At 37.0% G+C, this 23,695-nt stretch overlaps 3 protein-coding genes and 1 long non-coding RNA gene across 6 annotated transcripts in view; 2 read left to right on the forward strand and 2 right to left on the reverse strand.

The window, feature by feature from the left end:
• Window positions 1–209: 209 nt before the first annotated feature.
• tmem165 (transmembrane protein 165) lies at window positions 210–9,957 on the reverse strand. The gene is made up of 6 exons (XM_042483768.2): window positions 9,624–9,957; window positions 6,323–6,548; window positions 6,045–6,220; window positions 4,507–4,689; window positions 4,148–4,253; window positions 210–2,742 (listed from the first exon to the last, which is right to left on the reverse strand). The coding sequence occupies exons 1-6, from the start codon at window positions 9,765–9,767 to the stop codon at window positions 2,666–2,668; spliced, it is 912 nt and encodes a 303-aa protein (XP_042339702.1). The 5' UTR covers window positions 9,768–9,957; the 3' UTR covers window positions 210–2,665.
• LOC148189606 (uncharacterized) lies at window positions 7,401–19,336 on the forward strand. Of its 2 annotated transcripts, none has more exons than XR_015776666.1 (3): window positions 7,401–8,321; window positions 12,082–12,230; window positions 18,455–19,336. It is a non-coding gene; the product is annotated as an uncharacterized LOC148189606 (long non-coding RNA). The 2 variants fall into 2 exon arrangements; XR_015776665.1 differs by having other exon boundaries at window positions 7,402–8,304.
• On the reverse strand, window positions 11,733–15,445 carry srd5a3 (steroid 5 alpha-reductase 3). Its single transcript, XM_042483941.2, has 5 exons — window positions 15,180–15,445; window positions 14,814–14,965; window positions 13,086–13,271; window positions 12,880–13,005; window positions 11,733–12,599 (listed from the first exon to the last, which is right to left on the reverse strand). The coding sequence occupies exons 1-5, from the start codon at window positions 15,392–15,394 to the stop codon at window positions 12,340–12,342; spliced, it is 939 nt and encodes a 312-aa protein (XP_042339875.2). The 5' UTR covers window positions 15,395–15,445; the 3' UTR covers window positions 11,733–12,339.
• Window positions 19,337–20,059: 723 nt separating the features above from the next.
• kdr (kinase insert domain receptor (a type III receptor tyrosine kinase)) overlaps window positions 20,060–23,695 on the forward strand; it is a 28,218-nt gene continuing 24,582 nt past the window's right edge. For both annotated transcript variants that reach the window (XM_042483184.2, XM_042483192.2), the window contains exons 1-3: window positions 20,060–20,366; window positions 21,896–21,989; window positions 22,083–22,285. In XM_042483184.2, coding sequence (XP_042339118.2) covers window positions 20,300–20,366; window positions 21,896–21,989; window positions 22,083–22,285 — 364 coding nt within the window. In that variant the 5' untranslated portion in view covers window positions 20,060–20,299. The remainder of the gene's footprint in view (window positions 20,367–21,895; window positions 21,990–22,082; window positions 22,286–23,695) is intronic.

The following is a 23,695-nucleotide window of genomic DNA, read 5'->3' on the forward strand; positions in this document are numbered from 1 at the left end:
TTAATTCACTGTAGAAATGAGCTAAATGTGAGTGATGGGTTATTAGTTGTTATCTCTTTATATAATCATATATCAACCCCCAAATTTTTCAGATGGTGGTCCGTGCAGCAAAATCTTATCAAACGGGGATCTGTCACAAAATGTGTATTGACAAGTAAAAGGTTGAGAATCACTGTCCTAAATGAGCACACAAACAGTTAATCCAGAAATCAGTCAACACAAGAAACATTTTTATTGAGCATTTTGGATTTATAGGTAATTCAACCAACCATGTATCACAAACAGAAGTATTTCACAGCTGGGCACGGCCTGTCAAATATTGACAACGCAGCTTTTAGCCTGTTCACTTTAAAAAAATATTTCCATTCCTTGTTTATAGTGACCTCCCCCCACCTGCTCTGTTCCTACAGTACATGTGCTTAAAAAGGAAAGACAACGAAATAAATAGAAACCACTTTAAATACAAAGGTGAAACGTAGGCTTGAATTACATCGCCGTGTTCGGGTGTCGCTACAACACAGCTGCTTATGGCGAAAAGGAGTGACTCATACTGGAAGTTTTTAGCAGGATAAATTACACAGTGGTGACTTATTGCTTCTGTACCCAAAGTAATCGTTGATTTTGTGATTCATGGCGGTAACAATAGAGGCAGTGAGGTTCATACTGGTTGGTACATAATGGCTGTAATCTCTGAGGAAGAGTGGGAGAATTTGTGATTATGACTGGCCTTCAACCTGATCCAGATTTTGTTCACTGTCGGCACCTGAAACTGGAAGCAGGAAATATAGAATACCCCGATCAATATCTCCAATATGTGATCTTTTTAAAGTACCTCAAACATCTGTATGGTGACGTGGATGCAGAGCTACTCTAGTGGTTCAGGTCTGTCTCTTTAAAATACCGCTCCTATGTCAAAGAGACTGAGGGGAATATTTCAGTGACCTCTGTGACTCAAAGTTTCAATTATGTGCTGTTGGTTTTAATTTTAGTGTTTTTCCTCCCACTGAGAAAAGCAAAATTCAACCTGCTTCTTATGTTATTTTAAAGGAATACATCACACCTGAAAAGATCTTTTACATATTATATTTTCACCCAGTGTTACAGCAAATTTGTGCAGCAATCTGTTTTTCTTGCATGCCTTAATAATGGACAAAGAATGAGAAAAAATGAGAAAACTCTTGATTAATTTAAGTCTTATGGGTACATATTTAACAACAGCTAAACTATATCAAAACAGCCATTTAAACTCGCACAACTCGTGTTATTATCCAAGTCTCATTTAACCAGTTTTATGGTCAATACTTCCCAAACACATGCATTTTTGCCAAAACGTTGATTTAAAACCGAGTGGAAAGACTGATCTGGCCTTTCTTAGATCCAGACTCCATTGACAAAAATCAATAATTTTACCTCACTGAACACAGGAGCTGCTGGTCTACCGCTGCCTCGATCGGTTGTGTTTTTGTGTGACTTTGGTGTTTTAAATGGTTACTTCAAAGTCACAAAAACAGAAACTACAAATAAAGGCGGTGTTATACCAGCAGCTCCTGTGTTCAGTGAGGTAAAAAAGGCGTTTTTTAGGCTTTGAAGAGAGCATAGATAGAGAGCACTGAGCAAACGACTGCATAAACGAGACTTGGACTATACTGCACGAGTTGTGTGAGAGTTTGTGTTGTTTAACTGTTGTTAAATGTGGCCCCTATGACTTTAATTCATCAAGAATTTGGGGATTCTTTGTTTACAGCGTAGACATGCGAGACAAAAGTTTTCTTTACAAATTCAACTTCACACAAGGTAAATAACTGAAATACAAACGATCATTTGGGGGGTGAAGTATTCCTTTAATTATGTGCTGCTGGTTCTGTTTTTCACTGAAAATTTAAATTTTACATAAAGTAGGCCCATTTATTATGTGATTTTAATGCATTGTGGCAGAAAATGTCACCCAGAGAGGAAGATGGAATAAACAAACACGCCACGCCAGCCAACTGTTGCACAGTGAGAGCAAGCTGGCGGCTCGGCCACAGTTACAAATCTGTCAACAGCCACCTGACAGCATCTGGGCTCACGTCAAATTAACAGAAAAACATTCAACATTTAAAAACAAGAAAAAAGTAAAGGTTTTTTATATGGACTCAAGTGTCTGACTGAGGGAAGTACTGCATGTCGGGCTCTGTTTCGGAGCCACAGAGCCTTTTACAGATGGGTCCGAGAGCAGCTATCAGTAACAATCCTGTTTCTTTCTCTCACACACGTCGTGATGAGAATCCAGCTCTTATGGAGAGCTACAGTCCTGCTCCTCCGCTCCGAGCTAGCCCTGTAACTCAATGATTTCTCCTGATTGAGGCTTTCAAGCTCCAAGAGCTTTCTGTTCTGAAGTTCAATATTTCTCTAACTTATGTTCTTGATAAAACACTGACAAACGTTTATCTAACGGTAACAAAATAATGTTGAAGTGCTCGACCTTCAAAGAGGAGAACCCACTGAGTTACAGACTGCGGTGGGTCAAAGGCTAGCTCGGAGAGTCGGACGGGACTTTGGCTCTCCGTTCAGCCCGTCAACACTGTCTGCTGGACACACACAGAGTCAAAACTACAGTCTCTCTACAGCAACTTAACCAAATTTTACAAGTATGTACAGAGAAACCTGAAAGTCTTTCGTGCGGTTAAACTCCAGCGTCTGGCTTGATGAACAGGGCAGAGAAGGCGAACGCCAGAAAAACAATCCCTCCGATGATTGTAACTATGGAAACAAAACCAGAAAAAAAATCATTTAATTATGGGGTGGATTATAAAACAAACAACCAGTGTAAATGTACTTTGTGCTACGGATCAAGGGACGAGTCAACACGTGTTGCATAATTCACCAATATGCGTTTTTTAGGAACAAAATTAAAAGAGAGAAAGTGAAAAAAACAGGAGTCTAAATGGGATCATCAAAATGTGCACAGACCACTGATTTGTTGCAGCTTTGAATTATAACTGATGTTATTTTGAATGAAATTTCCAATCTGAGACAATCTGTCATCACCGTTCATAACCCAAACTGCTGGAGGAAGCTCCCATCTGGTCTCTGTGCTCTCAGGGGTTAAATTATGTTTGAGCTGCTCTGGTTTCCATGTTGCCATCACAACACTGACCAGGACAAGTTATGCAAACGTTAATGGATGGATGCTAATTCACCCTGGGAAACTGAGAGCCTAAATCATAAAAATTTACAGCTTAAAACTGTCCAGCTGCAGGACGTGAACAATCTCAATACAGAGTTCCCCCGGGGTTCTCAAAGTTACATCTCAGACTTTTTAAGACCTTTTTTTACCACCTAGAATGAAATTTAAGTCCAACTTCAAAGCCATGCTGGAAAAAATGTGACTGATATAATGCGACAACACTGTGAAAGGACAAGTAAAAAATATAAGAGCTTAGTCGACGTATTTCAAGACCCTATTTGCACATTAAGAGTTTTTAAGGTTATTATTTTAAGAATATTAAATTTAAGGGTATTTACGCCTTTAAAGACCTGAACTTAGATGTTGAGTTCTAGTCTGGGTCTCGAGTCCTCAAATGTGACTTGAATCTGACTTGAATACATTTCTGTGACTCAGGAATCGCACCTCTGTCAACTGGTTGCTAACAATCTTTAAACTGGCAAAAACTGGTACATTTTAGTTTTCTGACTTATTGTCCTGGAACCCAGTCATCTCAGGTGTGATGTTATTCTCAGCTCCGACTCTCGAGGTAACTGGAACGCAGCACGAATCAATAATCTCCAGACTCGCATACTTTAAATAGACACCTGCCGGCATTGGAGAACAAGTCGCTCTATTTTCCAGGCATCAAATTCAGATTTATCGCCATTCGAATGATATCTGTGTGCTGGAAAGCACGTTCCTCTGCTGTGCCAAAAGCCACTTACAACAATCTTTTCGTGTTAAATAAGGCAAACGTGAAATTTACACTCAAACTATTGAAAAACATAACACTAACTCTGTGTGTATATTACAACAGAAAACTTTGCACATTAATATTAAAAATAAGATCCACTGTGATTTAATTACAGTTTAGTGCACTTTAGGGATGGATTTAAAAAATGAAAATAGATGAAACAAATCTGCTTTTTAAAAATAATACTGAGAGCAGAATCTCACCTGTCCTGACAGATATTTTTTGGGCGATCATTCTCCCTCCGATCACAGCCAGTCCTGTACACATACAGTGTCCAAGTGTACCACCCACTGCAACTCCAAAAGGATCCTGGGAATTCAAATAAAGATCATTTCATGTTGGTGCCACAGAAAATGATACATTTATAAAATATGTAATTATCAGTGTTATGAACACAGCGGTGAGGGACACTGAGTTTGTGGTACAGATCAAAAAGATAAACAAAGGTTTGTTTTGCACCACGGCCACCCAAGAGAAAATTCAGACACGCTACTCGCTGTTATATATGCTATAAAAAGCTTTTAAAATGACACAGGCGTGCTGCAGAGTCAATGTAACAAACCTCCCGGGCAGCTAGAATGATGGTGGTGAGCTGCGAGCGGTCGCCCCACTCTGCCAGGAAGGTGAGGGTGAGGGCCTGGATGAAGATGGGTGAAATGAAGCTGTGCCACTTTCCCTGAGGAATGGTTGTCCCTGATCCCGCCTCCACATCTGGAGTCCCGTTAACCAGCTTGGACCGCTGGAGCTGCACAGACAACAAAATAACCAAGGTGATTTTATAAAAATACTGGATGTACTGCTCCATTTACATCATGAAATACAGGAGTATTTTAATAAATGTTATGTTTCCCTTTTCTTACAGAGAGAAGCTGCCACTAGACAGAAGATGCAGAATCACCGACTTTATGGGACACAAATTTAGATTTGAAGAGGTTTGAGTCAATCTTCAGCAGAAAAATGCTCCAACAGTTGCCCTTCTGATGGTGCAAAGTTCAGAGACGGCATCCACAACAGGTAGGACTCCCAAATTAAAACTGTAATTAAACTGGTAAAACCCTGATACAGCCTGGTGTTAAAAATTCCTTTAACACTACAGTTCTTTAAAATAACAAATAAGTCATTGCATTAACTTTGGATTCCATCAATTTTACATTTCTTAACAATTACAATTTCACACATAATGCACATAATGCATCACTTTGGTATTTTCCTCCTTGCAATGTGCAAATTATCTTTAGCACCATGACAGAGATTTCCTGGTGATTAAGTGGAAATGTTCTGCACGACTTGTGTTTCTGATCTTTAAATGTAAATTTAAGACTTTTCTACTAGTCGCGAAGTAAGAAAACCGTAAAAAAAACAAATTGAGCACAAGTTAATCTATATGATTAAACATTGTCTGAAAAATGTGGCACTTTAATCAGTGTATTATAAAAATTGCACATTATCCTATAAAACAGGACAACAGCTCAATAAATTAAAGTAAACAAATAATAACTGTATTTACCTCCCAACCCGTTTTCATTAAAAAACAAACAAAAAACAGCAAAAACATAAACATACACAACTCTGAACTTTCTTATACAGGAGCGTGCACACGAATACACACACACACACACACACACACACTCACACACTCACACACACACCAGGATCTCCTGTGCGCCCAAAAAATGACTAGCCTAAGCACCTGTCTGGTTCAGCCAAGCGAGAAGACATCCAGCCTGTGTGGGTGTGTGTGATTTTAAGAGTGCGTGTGTGTGTGTGTGTGTGTGTGTGTGTGTGTGTGTGTGTGTGTGTGTGTGTGTGTATGTAAGAGATAAGGGAAGAGCCGTTGGTGATAAGAGCAGCTGATAGTCTTGCATGCCAAAGTTTTACTACCTAGTATTTCTGGTGCCAACTAGCGAGACCAGCTTTGTTTTATTTAACATGTCAGTGATACAGTAATGTGAACACTCAGACTTTACCCACACTGAAGGTGTTCATGTGACTGCTCGTATACATTTTGTATGTGTACTTGTAGTACCTCTGAAGTTGTACTACTTCATCTGCCGCGGATAAGAGTGTCTTTGTCGGTCTTAAAGTGAAAAGTTGGCTCACCTCTTCATCCTTCTTCTTGATCTCTGCCTGGACCTCCTCCAGCTCCTCCTGGCCTTCATCTGGACTCATCCTCAGCCCCTCTCTCAGCATGCGGACACCGAAGATGGCGAAGAGAGCGGTGGACACGTAGTACGTGTAGATTCTGGGGATGATGGTGGTGGCATAGCCGAACAGCACTGAGGGGTGGATACACAATGACTTATTACTCAGCACAAAATGGAGAATAACTATAAATACATCACAGTCTGCAAAACTAAAAAATATTCACATCTACTGACCAGAGAGGCAGGTCATGAGACCCAGGGCCAGCATGGCGCCTGCCAGCACGGTGAGACGGTTGTAACGCATCGCCATGATGGCTGCAATGAAAAATGTCTTGTCTCCCAACTCAGAGACGATGATGACAGAGATGGAGGCCACGAACGCGTGGATGAAACCCAGGTTTCCTTTGCTGGAGTCATCCTCAGACACTACTGGGCCGATGGGATGCGGACTTGAGGCTTTCTGCAAAGAAAAGTAACACGGTAACACACGGCGACAGTCAGCTCAGTTACACACAGTTTATAGTAAAAGATGAAAGGCTAACTTAATATTTGGGCTATTAGGGTCACAGTGGTGTACTTACTTCAATATATACTGTGGTATGAAAATTAATGGTTATCATACTGTGTACATTTGCTTATTTAATGAATTAGAAAAGTGCAACTGGACGGACAATTTCACCTTTAGTTATTGTCAATAGGGAGACTTTTTTTTACACACTTTAATTAAAAATATAAAGTTTCAATTTTAGTAATAAAACATTAGTTCAACCCCCCCCAAAAAAACATTTAATGGTCATTTTAACTTGCTATAATAGTATTTCTCTAATACAGCAAAACTGCAATATTTTCTGACATGATTATTGCACCATAAAAATCTCATATCGTTGCGACCCTAATGGCCGCATGTTTTACGAACATTACATTAAATGTAAAACGTGGCTGCTCATGACCCCTTTGTTATTTTTGTTAAATTACTTTTATAGGGTTCAAAAAAAAGAATCAAATGTGACATGTGTGCCAACTTGACACAAAACACATATAAAAAAGAGTAAAAAATAAATACAAAACAAAATATACACATTTATAAATACAGTGGAAGAAGTACGTATTCAGTATACCAACATTTTCTTATTAAAAGCATTTTTAATGCAGCTTTTCACATGAAACTCAAACTACTTAGAAAGAGAATTTGTAACTCTAATCCATAAAAATGTGCAATAAAAAATGTGCTTTTTTTATGTGCAATAAAGTGGAATAACACAAGAATAAAAGTATTGAACACACTATGAGAAACAACAGTAAACCAGCTGATTCCACTGATTAGTTCTCCTCCCTGAGCTCGTTCAAATCAGCTGGATTAGTGCTGATTTGAAAAAAAGTTGTCAAAAGTCTCATGATGCGTAGAAGAGCTCTTCTAAGACCTTCACAGCAACATTGTTGAGCAACGACACTGAAAACCGATGGATTTCTCAACACCTTTGGGGACATTATCAGCATGTGGAGGAAACGTGACTCGCATTAACCGACCAAACAGAGGAGCAACATTTCCGACCGGATAGGCAGAAAATAAGTGAGAGGAGGAACCCTAAAGCATCGGACCACTTGATAAAAGAGCTTCAGAAAAGACCTGGAAGCAGCAGGTGCAGCCGTCACGGAGAAAACAAAAGGTAATGCCCCCCATCACCTCACTCCATGCACAAGACTTTGCTTGTTTGAAGTTTTCACGCAAAATTCGGAGAGGCCTGGAGATTACAGGGTGAATGTCTTGTGGTCAGACGAGACAAAACTTTTTGGCAACAATACGACGCGCCATTTTTGGAGGAGACACGCTCTTTGTATGGCCTAAAAACTACTATACGATGGGAAGATAAATGGAGCCATGTATCTGGAAATTCTTGAGCAAAATGTGTTGCCATCCACCAGGATGATGAAGATGAGACTTGGGTGGATTTTCCAGCAGGAAAACAATCCAAAATATACTGCAAAAGAGACTGTTGATCGGCTCCAGAGGAGGAAAACTGTGTTAGTTGTCCCAGTCAATCACCAGACTTAACTCCAATAAAGCATTTGTGGAAAAAACTGAAGACTACGATTCCCAAAAGACCATCTGTGTGGAATAATGGACTAAAATCCCACCTGAACACTGTGAGAGATCAGTTTCCTCACACAGGAAGCATCTAAAAATGTGTCGCTGCAAACAAAGGCCTCTGCACCAGGTATTAATTACATTCAGGTAGTGTGATCAATACTTGTTTCCCTGTGCTTTTCCACTTTATAGAACATAACTCTTTTATGGATTGGAATTAGATTAATTTATCTGTGTAGTTTTCTTGAGTTAATACTAATGTCTGATCTAAAATTTATGCGAATAGCTGCATTGGAAATATGCTAACCGAAAAACCCCCCACAAAAAAACCTGCCGAATAACCAGTTCCCCCACTTATACACACCTTCATATAAACACACACAAAAATACACATGCAAATCAGTATACCTACACATTCACACCAACCCCTAATTATTCTGCACTTGGAGAAAAAGAAAATTATTACAAATCGGAATATATGCAATTAATGCGAATATGTTATTGCAAGTGGGAATTTTAGATTATAGTATTGAGATATTTTCTGTTGCAATGCTGTATCTATACACAATCGCGAAGTATCTATATTTTATTACATAAAATATAAATGTTGCTAATGTAAACTAAATGTATGCTGCTGTAATAACGACTCATTTACAGAAAAATCTGACATTTGATTGGATGTGGTACATGTTATTCTATCCTTATCTGCATAATAGCAATGTGAGAGGCATTCCTTAAATGATTTAAAACATAGTTATTGCAAAGTATTTCAAGATTTTGCAATGCAACATCATTAACTTTAATACTGGTTAATGCCTTATTTTAAAATAAATGAATAATGTTACAAATTGTAAGCACTTTTAGCTATTAATCGATTTTTCCTCAAAGCTCACAGCAACATATTATACATATTTTGACATTTCATATTAATTAATCGATTAAATTTCACATGTTCGATTAAACTCTTATCGATCATCATTAAGTGTCATCATCCTCAGAATGAATTTAATGCCTTTTAAGACTTTTTAAGGAACCGCGGGAACCCTAACATAGTTAATTCATTTTGACCAATTTTCATCAAAAATCTATTTAATTTTTTTCTCCATTGTTTACATAATTTAAACTAAACGGATCATCTTGTTTATGCATCTTTTTTTAAGCCTTTTTTCGGGTGACAGCATGTTTATATGCCACTAACAACACCGTCAGTACGTATTTAAACGTCTGTAATATTATCTTAACTTTGCTTTAAACATTTGCTTTGCTAATCATGTCTAAAAATGAGACACTAACTTTACACACTTGAGCTGCACCCGGAACAATGTGGAGGGGACCTCCGTTAGCATGTGCTGCTAGCCCGGAGGCGCTAACAAGCACCGGCGTCAAAAAACTGTGTCCTACCGACGACGATAAAATGTTTAACTGGTAATAAATAAAGAAAGCTTTTACCTCTTGTTGTGGTTGCTCTTGTACCGGGTTGTTCTCCTCTGGAACAGCAGCAACTCCGACCGACAACAACAACACGGCGGCGAGCAGAAACAAGACGCGCACACGCTCAGCCCGTCGCTCTCCTCCGCCGACCGTGAGAGGCATTATGGCTTCCAAAATACCGATCCAACGCTGTTTTCGCTTCGATTAGTCTTCCGTCAATCACTTAATATCATCGGCAACAAATCTGGCTAACTTCATATTAGCCACCTAGCTTTACAATTTGAGGAACTCCTCGGTAATACACGTCACGATCACATCGACCGAGCCAGGGACGAGCAACTCAGGGCGGAAGTTACAGTCCTGCTGCCGCGTTTAGAGAGACATGATTGGACCGTAGCACGGTGACGTTGGATTCTAAGGTGACGTACGTGCAACGCGGCTCAGTGATTGGACAGTCTCCTTGTCGGTAACAGTATGATGATGGTTGAGTTCGGTGCTTAAAAGACAAACGAGGAAAAAAAAAGTTATCATGATAGGTTGATTGTCTCTAAAAGTGATCATATACACGAACTATAAAGATTAGAGATTAAAATAATGTCTTATCGTTTTATATTTATAATGTGTAATTTTCTCCGTGTTAACTTCTGTGTCTTAAAACATTGTGAATTTTTAACCCTATGGAAACCTGGCCAAATTTGCTTGAATTCTTTCAAAAACATGGGAATCAGAAGTTATGAGTTAAAAGAAAATGACCTACAATTGAGAAAAATTTAAAAAAAACAAACAGAAAAGGTTAAAAAAAAAAAGTACATAATACTACATAATAAGTACATAATAATAATAATAATAATAATAATAATAATAATAATAATAATGATAATAATGATAATAATAATAATAGTTAGTTAGTTAGTTTCTATTTCTGTATCACGGCAGACTCTAGACCAACCCCATATGGGATTACAAGACACCTTAACAATACAAATCATGTGTCATCATCCGGTTTTACAGACTTTTTTCAGGGAAAAAAGATACATACAATAAATTAGTTACTCAATAATATGACCAATATTCTTTAAAAAAGAATGTACAGTGAAAAAAATGTAATAATAATAATAATAATGATAATAATAATAATAATAATAATAATAATAATAGTAATAATATAGCTTTCACCTTGTCTCCCTTTTTTTATTATCATCTTCTAATAAGAAAGTAAAAAAAACAAACAAGGCAATGACTTGGAAAAAGTTCTAAAACTGTAATAATTCTGCAATTACAATATAATTTTATATGTTTATTTTTGATGATTATAAATATAGTTTTTGTTCCCTAGCTTTTTATCTTTTTTTCCCCCCGATATGTTGTTCACTAGCTTTTTAAGAGAAATTTTGTTAATTTACAAATTTCTTGCAATTTGTTGGAACATTTCTCACAAAGTTGTTCATTAAATATAAAAACAAACAAAAGAATAAATAACCTAACATGCAAAAGCATTAACTATGTGCACAATGTTTATTCGGAAGACCCCCTGACCACTTTAAATGTCTGAATAAACTGCAGTTATTTTTTTCACAATAATTAATTAATACAAAAATGCATTCCCTTGGTACACTTTTACAATTTTTAATCATGTTGTCAGCCAAAAGTTCAGTAAACCAAATAATTTGTTTAGGGTTTTATTTGCACAAAACAAAAATAAATACAGCAGCAAGTTGTGCATGTGAGATTTATCAAACCCCTGGGGGCTTATAAGGAATCTCACCGCAACAAACATAATAAGCAAATACAAAAGTCATGTCATCAAAAAACCTATAGAAACAAACAAAGGCTGAATAAGCAACATAAATTAAGCATAAACAGGAAATAGATCAAATAATGAAGCAGGAGTGAGTATGTTTGTGTAAGTGTATGAGTGTGTGTGTGTGTGTGTGTGTGTGTGTGAGTGAGTGAATGCACATGCACAAAGGCATACTTATATTCAGACAACTCTTTTTGATAAAGAGAGAGAGTCAGTTATAGCCTAATATAACCAGATCAGTCATCAGTCAATTTCATTGCTTTCTAGTGTATTCCTCAAATCTCTGTAGACACACAAAGTAAGTAAAATAAATAAGTAGGCAGAGAGAAATAACACATGAATTTTTATTATTTGGTTACTTCTACTATTACCTCTAATTTTAGGAGATGAGGTAGTACGCTGTAATAAAAACAACATTTTATAAGTTGCTATAACAAGATAATATTCAGTCAGGGCCTCAATTTCTCTGATTTCTCCATATGCTTTGAAATAAACTTTTTTTTTAATCAAAGAAAAATTTAAAACTTCCTTATTTTAACATGACTTATGAGTTATAATGTGTTAAGTTTCTATGTCATTATTACATGAATGTACATCAGTATACCAAAAACAAGGTCTTGTAATGATCAAATGATTTGTGGTAACATTTCTTATTTTTTCACGTCATTCTTGAAGAAACAGGTCACCTGTCATCTGGAGAGACTTTTGTGGTGGAGGAATATTTCTGGTCACTTCACACGTCTGCTGTCAACAACAGTCAGCGCTGTCCTGTGTAGCAGCTTCACCTGGTTGAGAGCACCTTGTCAATCAAGGCTGAGAGAGAGGTGAGTTTAACTCCCACACCGTCACGTCCTCAGACACCTCATCAATCATTTCTGGGACTTGACAGCTCCCAATAAGGAATGTAAAACAGAGGACAGTAATAGTACCTATTCAAAGCACAAAGGGTATAAATGCTTTTCTTTTCTTTGGGTATGACTCATATTTGCTGATATAAAGGTCATGACAAAGCTGTGCTGCCAGCGCCTGGTTGAAGAGCACATAAAGAACAACAAGCCACCAGCTAAGACACAAGCCTCCAAAAACTAAGCTCAGGGAGACGTAGATCAGCAGCTCTGCAAAGTAATGCGGGCACGACACCAGCTCGAACCAGCCTCCCTCTGGCACTCTGTGAGCCAGCGTCTCCACTGTGCCTAAAAGACGCCACAAAAGACAACAAACAGAAAATACATCAGAAAAAAAGTGCACATAACAAGCAATTATATATAAAAGGCAACCAGATGGCGTTTAAAGAGGAAGACAAAAGAGGAACAGAAATAAATGGCGATGATTTACGAGGTGCTGGATTATTATCATATGTGTATTATTGAGATTATATTGATATTTCGTTTTTTTTTTAATATTGCAGTTATTGTCAATACCAGTACATCACAACAACCTCAGTGTTAAACAAAAACAGCAGCATAAGCTTACCTGACTTTCCAGTGCGAAGCCTGGCCAGCAGGACCATGCACTGATGCTGCATCAGCGAGGCCCAAATGAAAAGTGCAGCTCCAGCCACATGAAACCAGTCCAGCTGAGAGAGGAGAGATCCAGTCCCTAAAAAGAAAAGCAAATATGTCAAAACTGCAAAGCAGATAGCAAAAAACAGATGTAGAGAGGAGTGAGTTCAGTTTAACCTTTTCCCAGACGATCCGAGCAGAGCACCGTCAACCCCAGCACGACGTAATAGCACACACCGAACACATACTGCACCACGTGTACGGCTCCGTCAGAGAAAACACTGACAAACAGGCACTCCAGCAGCCTCCTGAGGGAGTGGACGCAGAGCAGCAGCTGCACCAGCAGAGTCGACAGCTGTGGGACTACAGACAGTGTGAATATCAATAACAGTGTGAATCAAACAGGAAGACAAACTTTACAGTTTTTATCATTTGTCCGACCAGAAGTTCCATTTTTAAAGCAGTTCACAAACAGGCTGAAACTGAAAGTAGCTGGCCAAAATGACACTTTGTTTGCAAAATGCTCAAACACTAACAAAACTTTAAAAACAAAAGCAAATATTTCAATTAAACAACACAACTTGTAATCAAATTAATAAATTATTTCAATCAGTCATACTCAAACACAATGGACAACAAAATATAAGCCACAGCTATCAGTATGAACTGGTTTAATTAGTCTGTGCGATGTGCCAGTGCCATTTGACGATACCTCATATGTCCAAAAAAAGGCAAGAAAGCATATCACAGCATGAACTGTATTCTTTTCTTCAAAGGTGATTTTATTAGGAATTAAAGTTCTGCTGTAGTCTGAACCTGCAATTTATTTTGCAACTTTTTAAGATGCCCTGTTGAAATACAGTTAAAAAAAAGAAAAAAGTTTTCTTCAGAATCAGAAATACTTTATTAAAATTGTGTAAGCTGTGTGTCTTTACAGTTGCTATGATGTAAGCATAGAAGATTAAAGAGGTAGTAATAATTTCAAGTATAAAGTCTAAAAATGCAATATAGAAATATGTGCAATATGCTGCAATATTAATACTAGTATGTAAAAATATTTAAAAATAAAAATATGTAAAAATAAACATATAAAAGTATGTCTATGGTGCTACAATGTACAACACAATATATACATAAATAGAAATAAGAATAAGAATCTACACAATATATACATATGACATACATACATACATACATATGTGTTGAATAGAATAATAATATTATTATTAATGATAATAATAATAATAATAATAATCATAATAATAATAGTAATAATAATACATGTTATTTGTAGGCACCTTTAAAAACACTGAAAGTCACCTTACAAGGCAGAGTTAAAAAAAAAACAACTGTATTACAACAGATCAGTTAAATTAATGAGACAATTTTACAGTATATGAAAACATTATTTACAAAGGTTTAATGTGACAGGATCAAGCTGAATAGGGATGAAACTGAATAATAATAACTTACATTTAAGAGTTGAATATTGCATGTTTGAATAATTGCAATAATTGCAGTTGAGTCAAGTTTATTTCATCACTTCAAATATTCCTTTTTTACCTACATTTGACCTCTTTGATACATGTGTGCAAATAGCAGCACAAAGGTGTATTATTTTACAGATGCAGTTTCATACAGGTGCTTTAGAGATTAATTATTAAGCAAATGATTTCTGTTTAACCCAACAGAATTTGGGGTGTTTCTGCGAGATGTGTGTGAACTGTTTTGAAAATAGTGAAATCAATGAAAAAGTGTCCACGCAATTTACAAGAGAAGACTTTTGCTCTGCTAAGGTGGTGATAATGAAGATAAAGTGTATCCCAGTTTCATTTATTATGTCTTAGCAATCTAGAAACACTATAAAAAAAAAAACTTTAAAAAAAAATAAATAAAGGAGCCTACCTTGACTGTCAGCACTTGGTACACCCGTCAAAATGTTTAATAACCCACTCAGCCACGATGGGTGTTGGTGCTGCTGAAATATGAAGTTTAGGTAGAAGGCCAGAAGAAGACTGTTCCAGCCAACAGAGATGGCATAAAAGTGCCAAAACCACCTGAAATATGGAAAAAAAAGTTGTCACAAGTTATAATTGTTGTGCGTGTTGAACTAAATCACAATCTACACATTTAAGATTTTAAAATATAAACAATGAAATGAACCCCTAAAACTTAACATATGGGAGGCGGGTAACTTTTGCAAAACACGTTTTATAACTACAATTTCTTTTAAAAAAATACAGTAATGTTTGTTTTTTAAATGTTAGTTACCTCTTTGGGACGTCAAACGCGCGCAGCCAGTCGTCTCGTTTGAGGTTTTGTTTTGTTTTTCCGTACCGGATAAGATCCTGAAATAACACGTAAATACGACACGTTTCATGTTTTATCGGTAGGTGTTGTGATATTTTATGAACACAAAAAGCTACAAGGAAACAAAACGCCAGAAAAGACCATAAAGCATCAATGAAACTCCAGCTGAGTGACATTTTCCGGATGTAGCATGGTTTGTTTTGTGCGCTGCTGAAAAGAGACCGTCGGAAAACGGTTGCAACAGTTCCGGATGAAATATGAAGGCAGGAGAGATTCCGGGTAGTTATTCAGTCGAAATGATTTAATTGTTTGCTTGGTATATTTGTAAAATATGTTATAGGCTACTCGGCGTTCATAAGAGGAGCTTTGAAGTTTATATACAGACTTTAAGTGAGCAGTGTTGGAAAATGATACAGCAGGTGGCAGCACAGCATACAGCAACAAGAGGAGCCAAAATGAAAACATAGACCATAAAGTCAGTTCTAACAACATTTATACATGTGATATTACGCATTGCATTATAGATTCATCATATGTTATGAAACATGAGCAAATTGTCTTAATTTCTTTCATCAACATGAGAGGAGGGCAATGAGCAACTTAACAAAAAATGGCCTCAAAATTAGTAGAAAGTACCTAAAAATAAGAAAACAAACAGACAAAAAAACAATCAAACAGACATAAAACCACCAAGAAAGTGCTAAAATGAAATTAATTCATTTTCTCTCTCTTTTTTTGGGAACATAATTTGAAATATATAATCAGGACGATTGTAAATACAGTTTTCTGGGCATATTTACATTGTTATTTGGATAATATCTAATAGCTGAAGATATTTGCACTGTAACTTCAACTTCTGCACAACTGTACAATCCCTCCATTGCACCTTTTGTACATACATTTTGTGTTTATATTCCATTTTTCATTTTATATTTTTATAATGCTGATATATTTTTTATCTTTTTTTTTTAAATGTACTATTTTTATTCTTCCTTTATTTAAATTGTTTTGCACCAAAACACCAATTAAAATTCTGATTCTGATAAAGCCTATTTTTAGATAATTTCCTTGTCACCTTTTACTAGGTTTTTTTTTTTTTTTTGCAGTCTGAAGGATATTTCTTGCCAAGTTGCTCATTATCAAACAAATTTTCTCAGGTTTCAGAGGTTTAAAGACATCTGAATGCAGCACAAGAGAACCGATGTCGCTCCAGGTGTTACAGGGTTAAGTCTTTATATTACAGCTCCAGACAAATGTAGAGGTAATTCAATGTAAAACAATGATGTTTCCCTCTGAGATGTAGCAGAGTAGAAGTGGAAGGTGCATGTGTGTTTTATGTGTCAGTGATTGTTCAAAGCAGTTTTCTGGATTGAAAAATCTTCGTCACACTTTGATCTCAGCTGATGTTGACCGACCTCTTGGCCTCTGCACTTCACTCAGGCTCCGTTTTTTGCTGAGCTTTCCTCTTAGTCTCACTCTGTGTGTTCCTCCACTCCACAATGCAGTAATGTGTCAGAGGAAGAGAAGTGTGTTTGTGTGAAAGACTTGGTGAAGCCTTTGAGGCATTAGATTCCAGGATGCCTCTTAGAGGAGCACAGTATCCTGTCTGAGGAAGTGTGGACCATTTCCTGCTTCCCTCCCTTCTCTGTCCTCAGTGTCCTCTCTTCACTGTGCCAAGAGCGGGACCCCCATAAGACCCCCTAAAGACTGCAGTCAGGCTGGTGGTACATTGGCACCACAGAATATCATAAAAACATATATACAAAATCTCTGAGCCCAAAATAAATGACACAGACAAAGAAAAAGACTATTACTCTTTCCCCTTTGTTTCTGACACACTGGAGCGTGCAAAGGATCTGGAAGCTCGTGCGCCATTTGGCAAACCCTCCATGTTTTTGTGTTTCTGCTAACAAAACCCAGAAAAACAGAAGTTGCACTGAAAAGTCTGACATTGTAAGTTTAAATATCCTGCTGTTTGTCTACAAAACATTAAACAGCTTTGCCCCGTTTACATTTTGCAACTCGTGTCTCCATGTCACATAGCTGAGCCTGAGACTTTCTGACTGAAGCCTCCTATTTATCCCGAAGCTCACATCTTCCCCCTCTGGTGCATTTTCTCACTCAACTGACCCTTTCAGGAGTCAAATAATAATTAAAAAAAAATAGTAAATAAAGTTAGACGATAAGATCAATACGTCAAAGATCTTGTAGCTGCCAGGGCAAAGTGGCTTGAATTCGTTCAAAAATGAAGAAGAAGAAAACAATGAGCAGCCAAAGAAGAAATGAGCTAGAAATGAGCAAGAAATAAGTTTTAAAAAAAAAAAAGGTACCCCCCCACAAAAAACCCCCAAAACAACTAAAAAAAACAAAACAGCAAACTAAAACAAACAAACAAACAAACAAACACAGAAAACAGGGAATGAAAATAATAGAGCTATAATTATGTCCTTATGGGATGTTTTTGTATTAGTGCTGCGGTGTTCTGTTTTTCACATGTTGTCAGTTTGTGTTGTTGTGCATTAAGTTATCTCATCTGGTGCATTCAAGCATTTCCTTCATGTATGTCTGCTTTGATTTTAGTCATTTTAATGCTGCATGCTTTCCCTCTTGTTTCTGCTAAGTTGTGTATATATTGTTATATACTTTTCTCCTTGTGCCCTCTTTTCTGCATCAATCACAACAATGCAGAGGATACCCAAACTCTCTCTCTCTCTCTCAGTCAGCATCCGAGCGCTCTGTGCCCATTCTTCTCTCTTTATTGAATTGTGGGACACTGACCTTTGAAATCCCTCTTGTGATCTCAGAGCATAAACACAAACTGTGCCAAACAATTTACAGCTTTTTACTCATGAAGACTTTTGAATAGGAGTTGTTTTTCAGCAGATTGTAATGTAAACACTGTTTCTGAATTCAGATCTATCAAGAACTTTCCCTAAAAACAAAAACAAATTAGTGCTCTTTATGTTTTGTTTATTATTCAAAAGAAAGGACAAAATGCTTCATTTAAAGTGTGTTGCAGACACTCAAGACCCAAATTTACAAATATTTTGTAGATATTGTCGAGAGTAATATGTTCCCCAGAACTTTCAGCATTTGTTTCTCTTGTTTTTCCAGAGATTCTTTAAAAAAATCTCTTCTGTTTCTTTTTGAGTGGGCCAGAGTTCAAAGCAATCACTTCATGCTCGGTGTGGAAAACAAAAGCAGACTGAAAAATGGAAAATGTTCTCTGTTTCCAGCTTTTCCAGAGGTGCAGTTGGTGTGGAGTGCCCTGCAGGAAGTGCTGGTTCGGAGGACGGTGGGCGGTTTAGTGGGCAGAGAGTCCCTGTAGAAGTGACCAGGCCAGGAAACATGTGGATGTAGCGCAGAACATACAACCCCATCATCTCCCTACACCCCCTGAATCCACGCCAACTTCAAAAAACACATACACCTCCTCCTCTTCCTCGTTAGGGAGCAGGTGAAATTCTGCTCCCTGCTCTCCTGGTTTGAGTTGGTATTGTCCCAAACTTCCAAACTTTAACAGACATCTTTGGGCAGGTGATAAAACTGGATCCATTTATCAGCCTCGTAAGAAGAGGTCTACTAAATATGACATTGATCATAGTCCTCTGTCTCACAGAGTCACAGTTGTTTCAGTTTGTAACACACACCAACATAACAACAGCCCATAAACGTAAAAAAACACAAAATACAAATCTGCAGCTTTTCATGTAATAATCCCTCAAATGTAATAGGAGTTGCCAAAGTGATACATAATGCCCTGCACATGTAATAGCTGCTACATTTGCAGAGATTACGTTTGTGGGAAGGTGAAAATCTTCAGCTTTCAAAATTTTAATGAATTGTTATTGTTGTTTGTTTATTTACTTATACACCTGCCATTAGATTTGAATCAGCTCATTGAAAAAATATCACAGGTTTGGGCAGAGCAGGTCACAACGTGTCAACGTAGCGCTCTGAGTAAGTTATGAATAACTTACAGACACATTACGTTCAATATCGGCTCCTGCAGATGTAATAGCTATTACATTCCATATTACATTTATTATTTTTTTCTTTTATCTATATATTTCTATAAATTCCTGTTTTTAATGAGAACTCTTATGTTATTGTGTGAGTAACACATGCCCAAGAGCCAGTTCCTTCTGATAAGTGTGAAGCCATAGCATCATGTGACCTATAAAAGCAAAAAAAGTGTTTCCATTGCAGTTTTACAAAATATGGCTTTTTTCAAATCACTTGAAATACCACCTCATGCAAGCGTAAAAACGAAATTGACAAGTTTCAATTATGAATATTTTATATTAACAATTTCAATTTGCGCAATCTAAGGGTGAATGGAAACCAACCTACAGACATTTAAAAAAAATTGTCAAAGTTTTGCACATATCTGTAATGGAAACCCACCTAGTGTTTGGTTTGTCCATTCTGGGCTACTGTAAAAACAACATGGCGGAATCTGTGGAAGAGGACCCCCTTCTCCATATGGCTTCTCCATATGTAACTTATTTTAACGTAACAAACACGCTACAAAACTTTGTATCAGGGGACTATAAACTAATGACAACATGTAATATAAATTACAATTTCTACCAAAGGCTTCCACTAAATCCTACATATTTTTATTAGCGGTTGTGTTACTGCTAATGTGTAAAGTAACATCTTTACAGCTCTATAAAAGTGAGATTAGCTGCTCCGCTGCTCTCTTAAATTGAACATTTAAAGTAAAACTCCTGACTTAGTTTAGTTTTTGTGCCTTCAGAGGTTTGTCTCGTGTGTGATGGTTTTAACAGTGAGAGAGAGTCGCTCCTCCCCCGCAGGCTGAAGCTGTCTCCATCCTCAGCAGCAGCTACATGAGGACAAACGGCCGCACTTTACTCTGATCCCCGTCCTCTGTCCGTCCTCTGTCCGTCCTCTGCGGCTCGTTTTCATGAATCTGTGGCACCGAAAACTTTCTGTGGAGAGGAATATAAAACACCAGAAGTCAATGGATTAGCGCTGAGCGTGTAGGATTATTATTAATGCAGAGACGTTTTTTTTAATCGGATGTTCATGAGGACTTTGTCCATGTCTTCTGTCGGATGATGGCTGAGACAGTGTCCCTCATTCCACTGTTGGGCATTATTCTGAAAATCAGCTGTGTTGCTGGTAAGAAAATAAAGTTTTCTATCTTAACTACTAACTTAATCTAAATAGCAAACTTGAAAAAAGTTTTGTTGTAAAGTTAATTATATATTACACCTGATCATTGTTATTTCTGTGTTTATTTAATGTAGTCTGAATGAATACTTTTTTTGGTTTTTGAACAGCTGGATAAGTCTGTTTCGGATACATTTTAAATATGAAAAGTTTGCAAAAGTCTTGCAGTGTGTCAGATAATTTCCTCTTCTAGGATAAGTTGAGAAAATGAGGGAAATGTGAGTTACAATTTCAGCAAAAAAAAAAAAGAAGCTAATAATGAACTTAAATATACAAATTGCTTTACAGGGACGATATTACATAGTTAGGTTAGTTTTAGTTGAGTTGAGTTTAATTTAGTTTGTTTTCATATATGTATAAAAAATAAAAGGGAAATTAAACAAGTCTGTGCAGGAGAGGTTAGAAGCCCAAATTGACTTATGCAGATACCCTAATACTTCCCTATTAAATAATTCTAAAAAGACAAAAGATAATAACAAAGATTGCATAGCTAATCATAACTTCAAGACTAAGCAGTAATACAAAGTTCATAAAAATGTACAAGTGTCGCAAAGTTTGTATTTACAAAGTAAAATGCATTACAAATATAGTGATTAAGTCAAATTAAATAAGAGTCTTTTTCAGATGCTTTTAAAATGAAGATAATGTAGATATTGATTGTATGATGAAAGTAGGTTGCTCCAAAGAGATGGTCCTTGTAATTTCTGTAAAATAGTGTATATATAAAATCAGCTTTAATATATAAAAAAAAGTAAAACAAAACAAAACAAAACAAAACAAAACACTGGATATAGGTTAAAACCAGAATAAAACAGAGTGTGTAAAAAAATAATACAATTATTGAAAGGGGCAGAAACTTGACAAACAACAGATTTATTGTAAAAAAAAAAAGGAAAAAAAAGAAGCTTTCATGTAAAAGTTGGTTTTAAGCATACAGTTTAAAAGCAGATGCTGTGTTTGGTAATCTAAGTTAAGAATAAAGAATAGCATATTAATTTAGAGGTCATTAAGTTAAATTAAAGCAAACTTATATAATGTCTTCCGGGTCAGTCTAATGTGTTTTTTCCATACAATATGTTATGTGCTTTAAGGCCTCACAGGGAGGTGGTGGGCAGCCTGTATCCTCAGAAACAGGAACCCCACCTAGGCCACACTGTGCTCGGCTATTGAGCCTGACCCAGCCCATCTTCCCCTGCTTCCTGTTTTGACACAACTCCGCCATTTTCTGCAGCGGAGGAATAATGGCCCTGAGTAGCCCGAAAGCTGGTCACAGAACAGCCCTACTTTTTCTCTGTACTGTTTCTTTCAGTTTCAGTTAGGTTGACCTGATTTAATTTCCATTAAAACATTTTAAGGACTGTTCTGTGCTTATTATTAAAAACAATAGTGACTTCTGACCCCTTTATGTGTTTGTTAAGGATGTACAGGCTGATCGTCACTGTTGACGTCTTTGTTATAACTGAATTTTTGATTCTTAGCCATAGAACTGCGGTTTATGCCTGATCCGCCAACGCTGAACATCTATGGCGTCCACAGGATGAACAGATCTGACAACGTGGAGCTCACATGCAGGTGTGTATGAATACATCTTACTGAGCTCAGTCCATGATTTGACCCAGACAAACACAAACATACTGACTGCACTCTCTGTCTCTTGATTGGCAGAGGTCGGCAGTACCTGAGGTGGACGACCCCTCCTACGAGCACTCGCTTCTCCACCAGTGACTGCAGTGGATCGGGACTCTTCTGCACAACGCTGCGGATCTCTAATGCAACTGTCAATGAAACTGGACAGTACCAGTGCGCCTACAAAGACATGAAAGCCGAAGATGGCAAAACTTCAGCAGCAGCCTATGTGTTTGTCCACGGTATATCTACTTATAATTTTATTCTGAAGTGTAGCTGAAGTGATGCTGTGGTTTATTGTGATGTTGTGTCATGCAGAAGAACTTTATGGCAAATTGGCACTGGATGGGGAGAAAGACATGTCACTAAAACTTCATAATATAATATGTTGTTAAAAACATATTTTAAAAAAATGACATAATACAGTATGTCATTAAAAATCACAAGAACAGTCATATTATATCTTCAAAGTTCTCACGAAAAATATCATAGTATAGTATGTCATCAAAATTCTCAAAAAAAAGTCAGAGTATAGTACCTTGACAAAAATGTCAACAAAATCTCATAGCAAAGCATGTTATCAAAATTTTTACAAAAACTTTACATGTCGTCAAAAATCTCGCAAATACGACACTTGTTTAAGCCTGTGGTTCTAAATCAGGGCTCATGTGACCCCCAGTGGTCCTTGAGGGGGTTTCAGGAGGTCCCCAGAAAAATGGGGAGTAGTTTTTTAGATTTTTTTTTCATTTCACTCTGGAAGTGAGGACAATGTGAACAAGAGTCGTAAGAGCTACTCTTTCTCCACTGTTGCCTTCTCAACTAGTTGACAACAATAATCATATCCCACAACCAGAATCTTGTCAGATGGAGGTCCCTATAGCCAAATCTTATCCAATGACTTAATATGTATCAATTTACTCACAAAAAAGTTTGTTAATCATGTTTTAAAGCTGTATAGTAATGGTTATTTTTACAGTTTGGTTTCTTTGAATTGATACGTGCAAATATTTCTTGAATCTTTCGAACCTTTCAAGTTTTGATACTTTTTGTAAGTATGCTGTCAGTTTACCTGTGAACTCTGTTATAATTCATGCACCTCTGACAGCTTGTGATGGCCGCCCCCATAAAAGTCATCATCATAGATTTACATCAATAATGATAAAATATTCATTTTAATGCGTCAATACAGCATCCCAACTGTATGCAGATGTGCTATGTAAACTCATTATGATGCACAAAACACTATCTTTGTAGCGTTTATGTTGTTTCACATTATAACTTTGAGCTCACGTACACGCTGTAGTCGAAAAAACGACCACTTGAGGAGCACGTGAATGCGTGGAGGTCTCATCTTCATCGTTCATTCAGTGCCTGTGTTTCACTACATTACGACACGTTAGGGATTCATGAGCACTCTGACGTTGGACAGGTTGACAGTATACGTACTGGACACTAAAAAGTGTTGTTCACATATATTTGTTTGTTCATTTCCGCCTATGACATATACAGTAAAAAGGAAATCTTTTATATAGCACAGTGGTTCACAAACTCCCTCCCAGGTCAGAGACACTCAATAATGTCTGGTAAATGTCATTTGGTAAACTTTTGGATTGATATGAGTTAATATTACTGCAAGTAGTGTCACCATTTAA

This window comes from Plectropomus leopardus, chromosome 5 (genome assembly GCF_026936395.1).
Source record: "Plectropomus leopardus strain MGB_pleo_1.0 chromosome 5, ASM2693639v1, whole genome shotgun sequence".
NCBI classification, from domain to species: Eukaryota; Metazoa; Chordata; class Actinopteri; order Perciformes; family Serranidae; genus Plectropomus; species Plectropomus leopardus.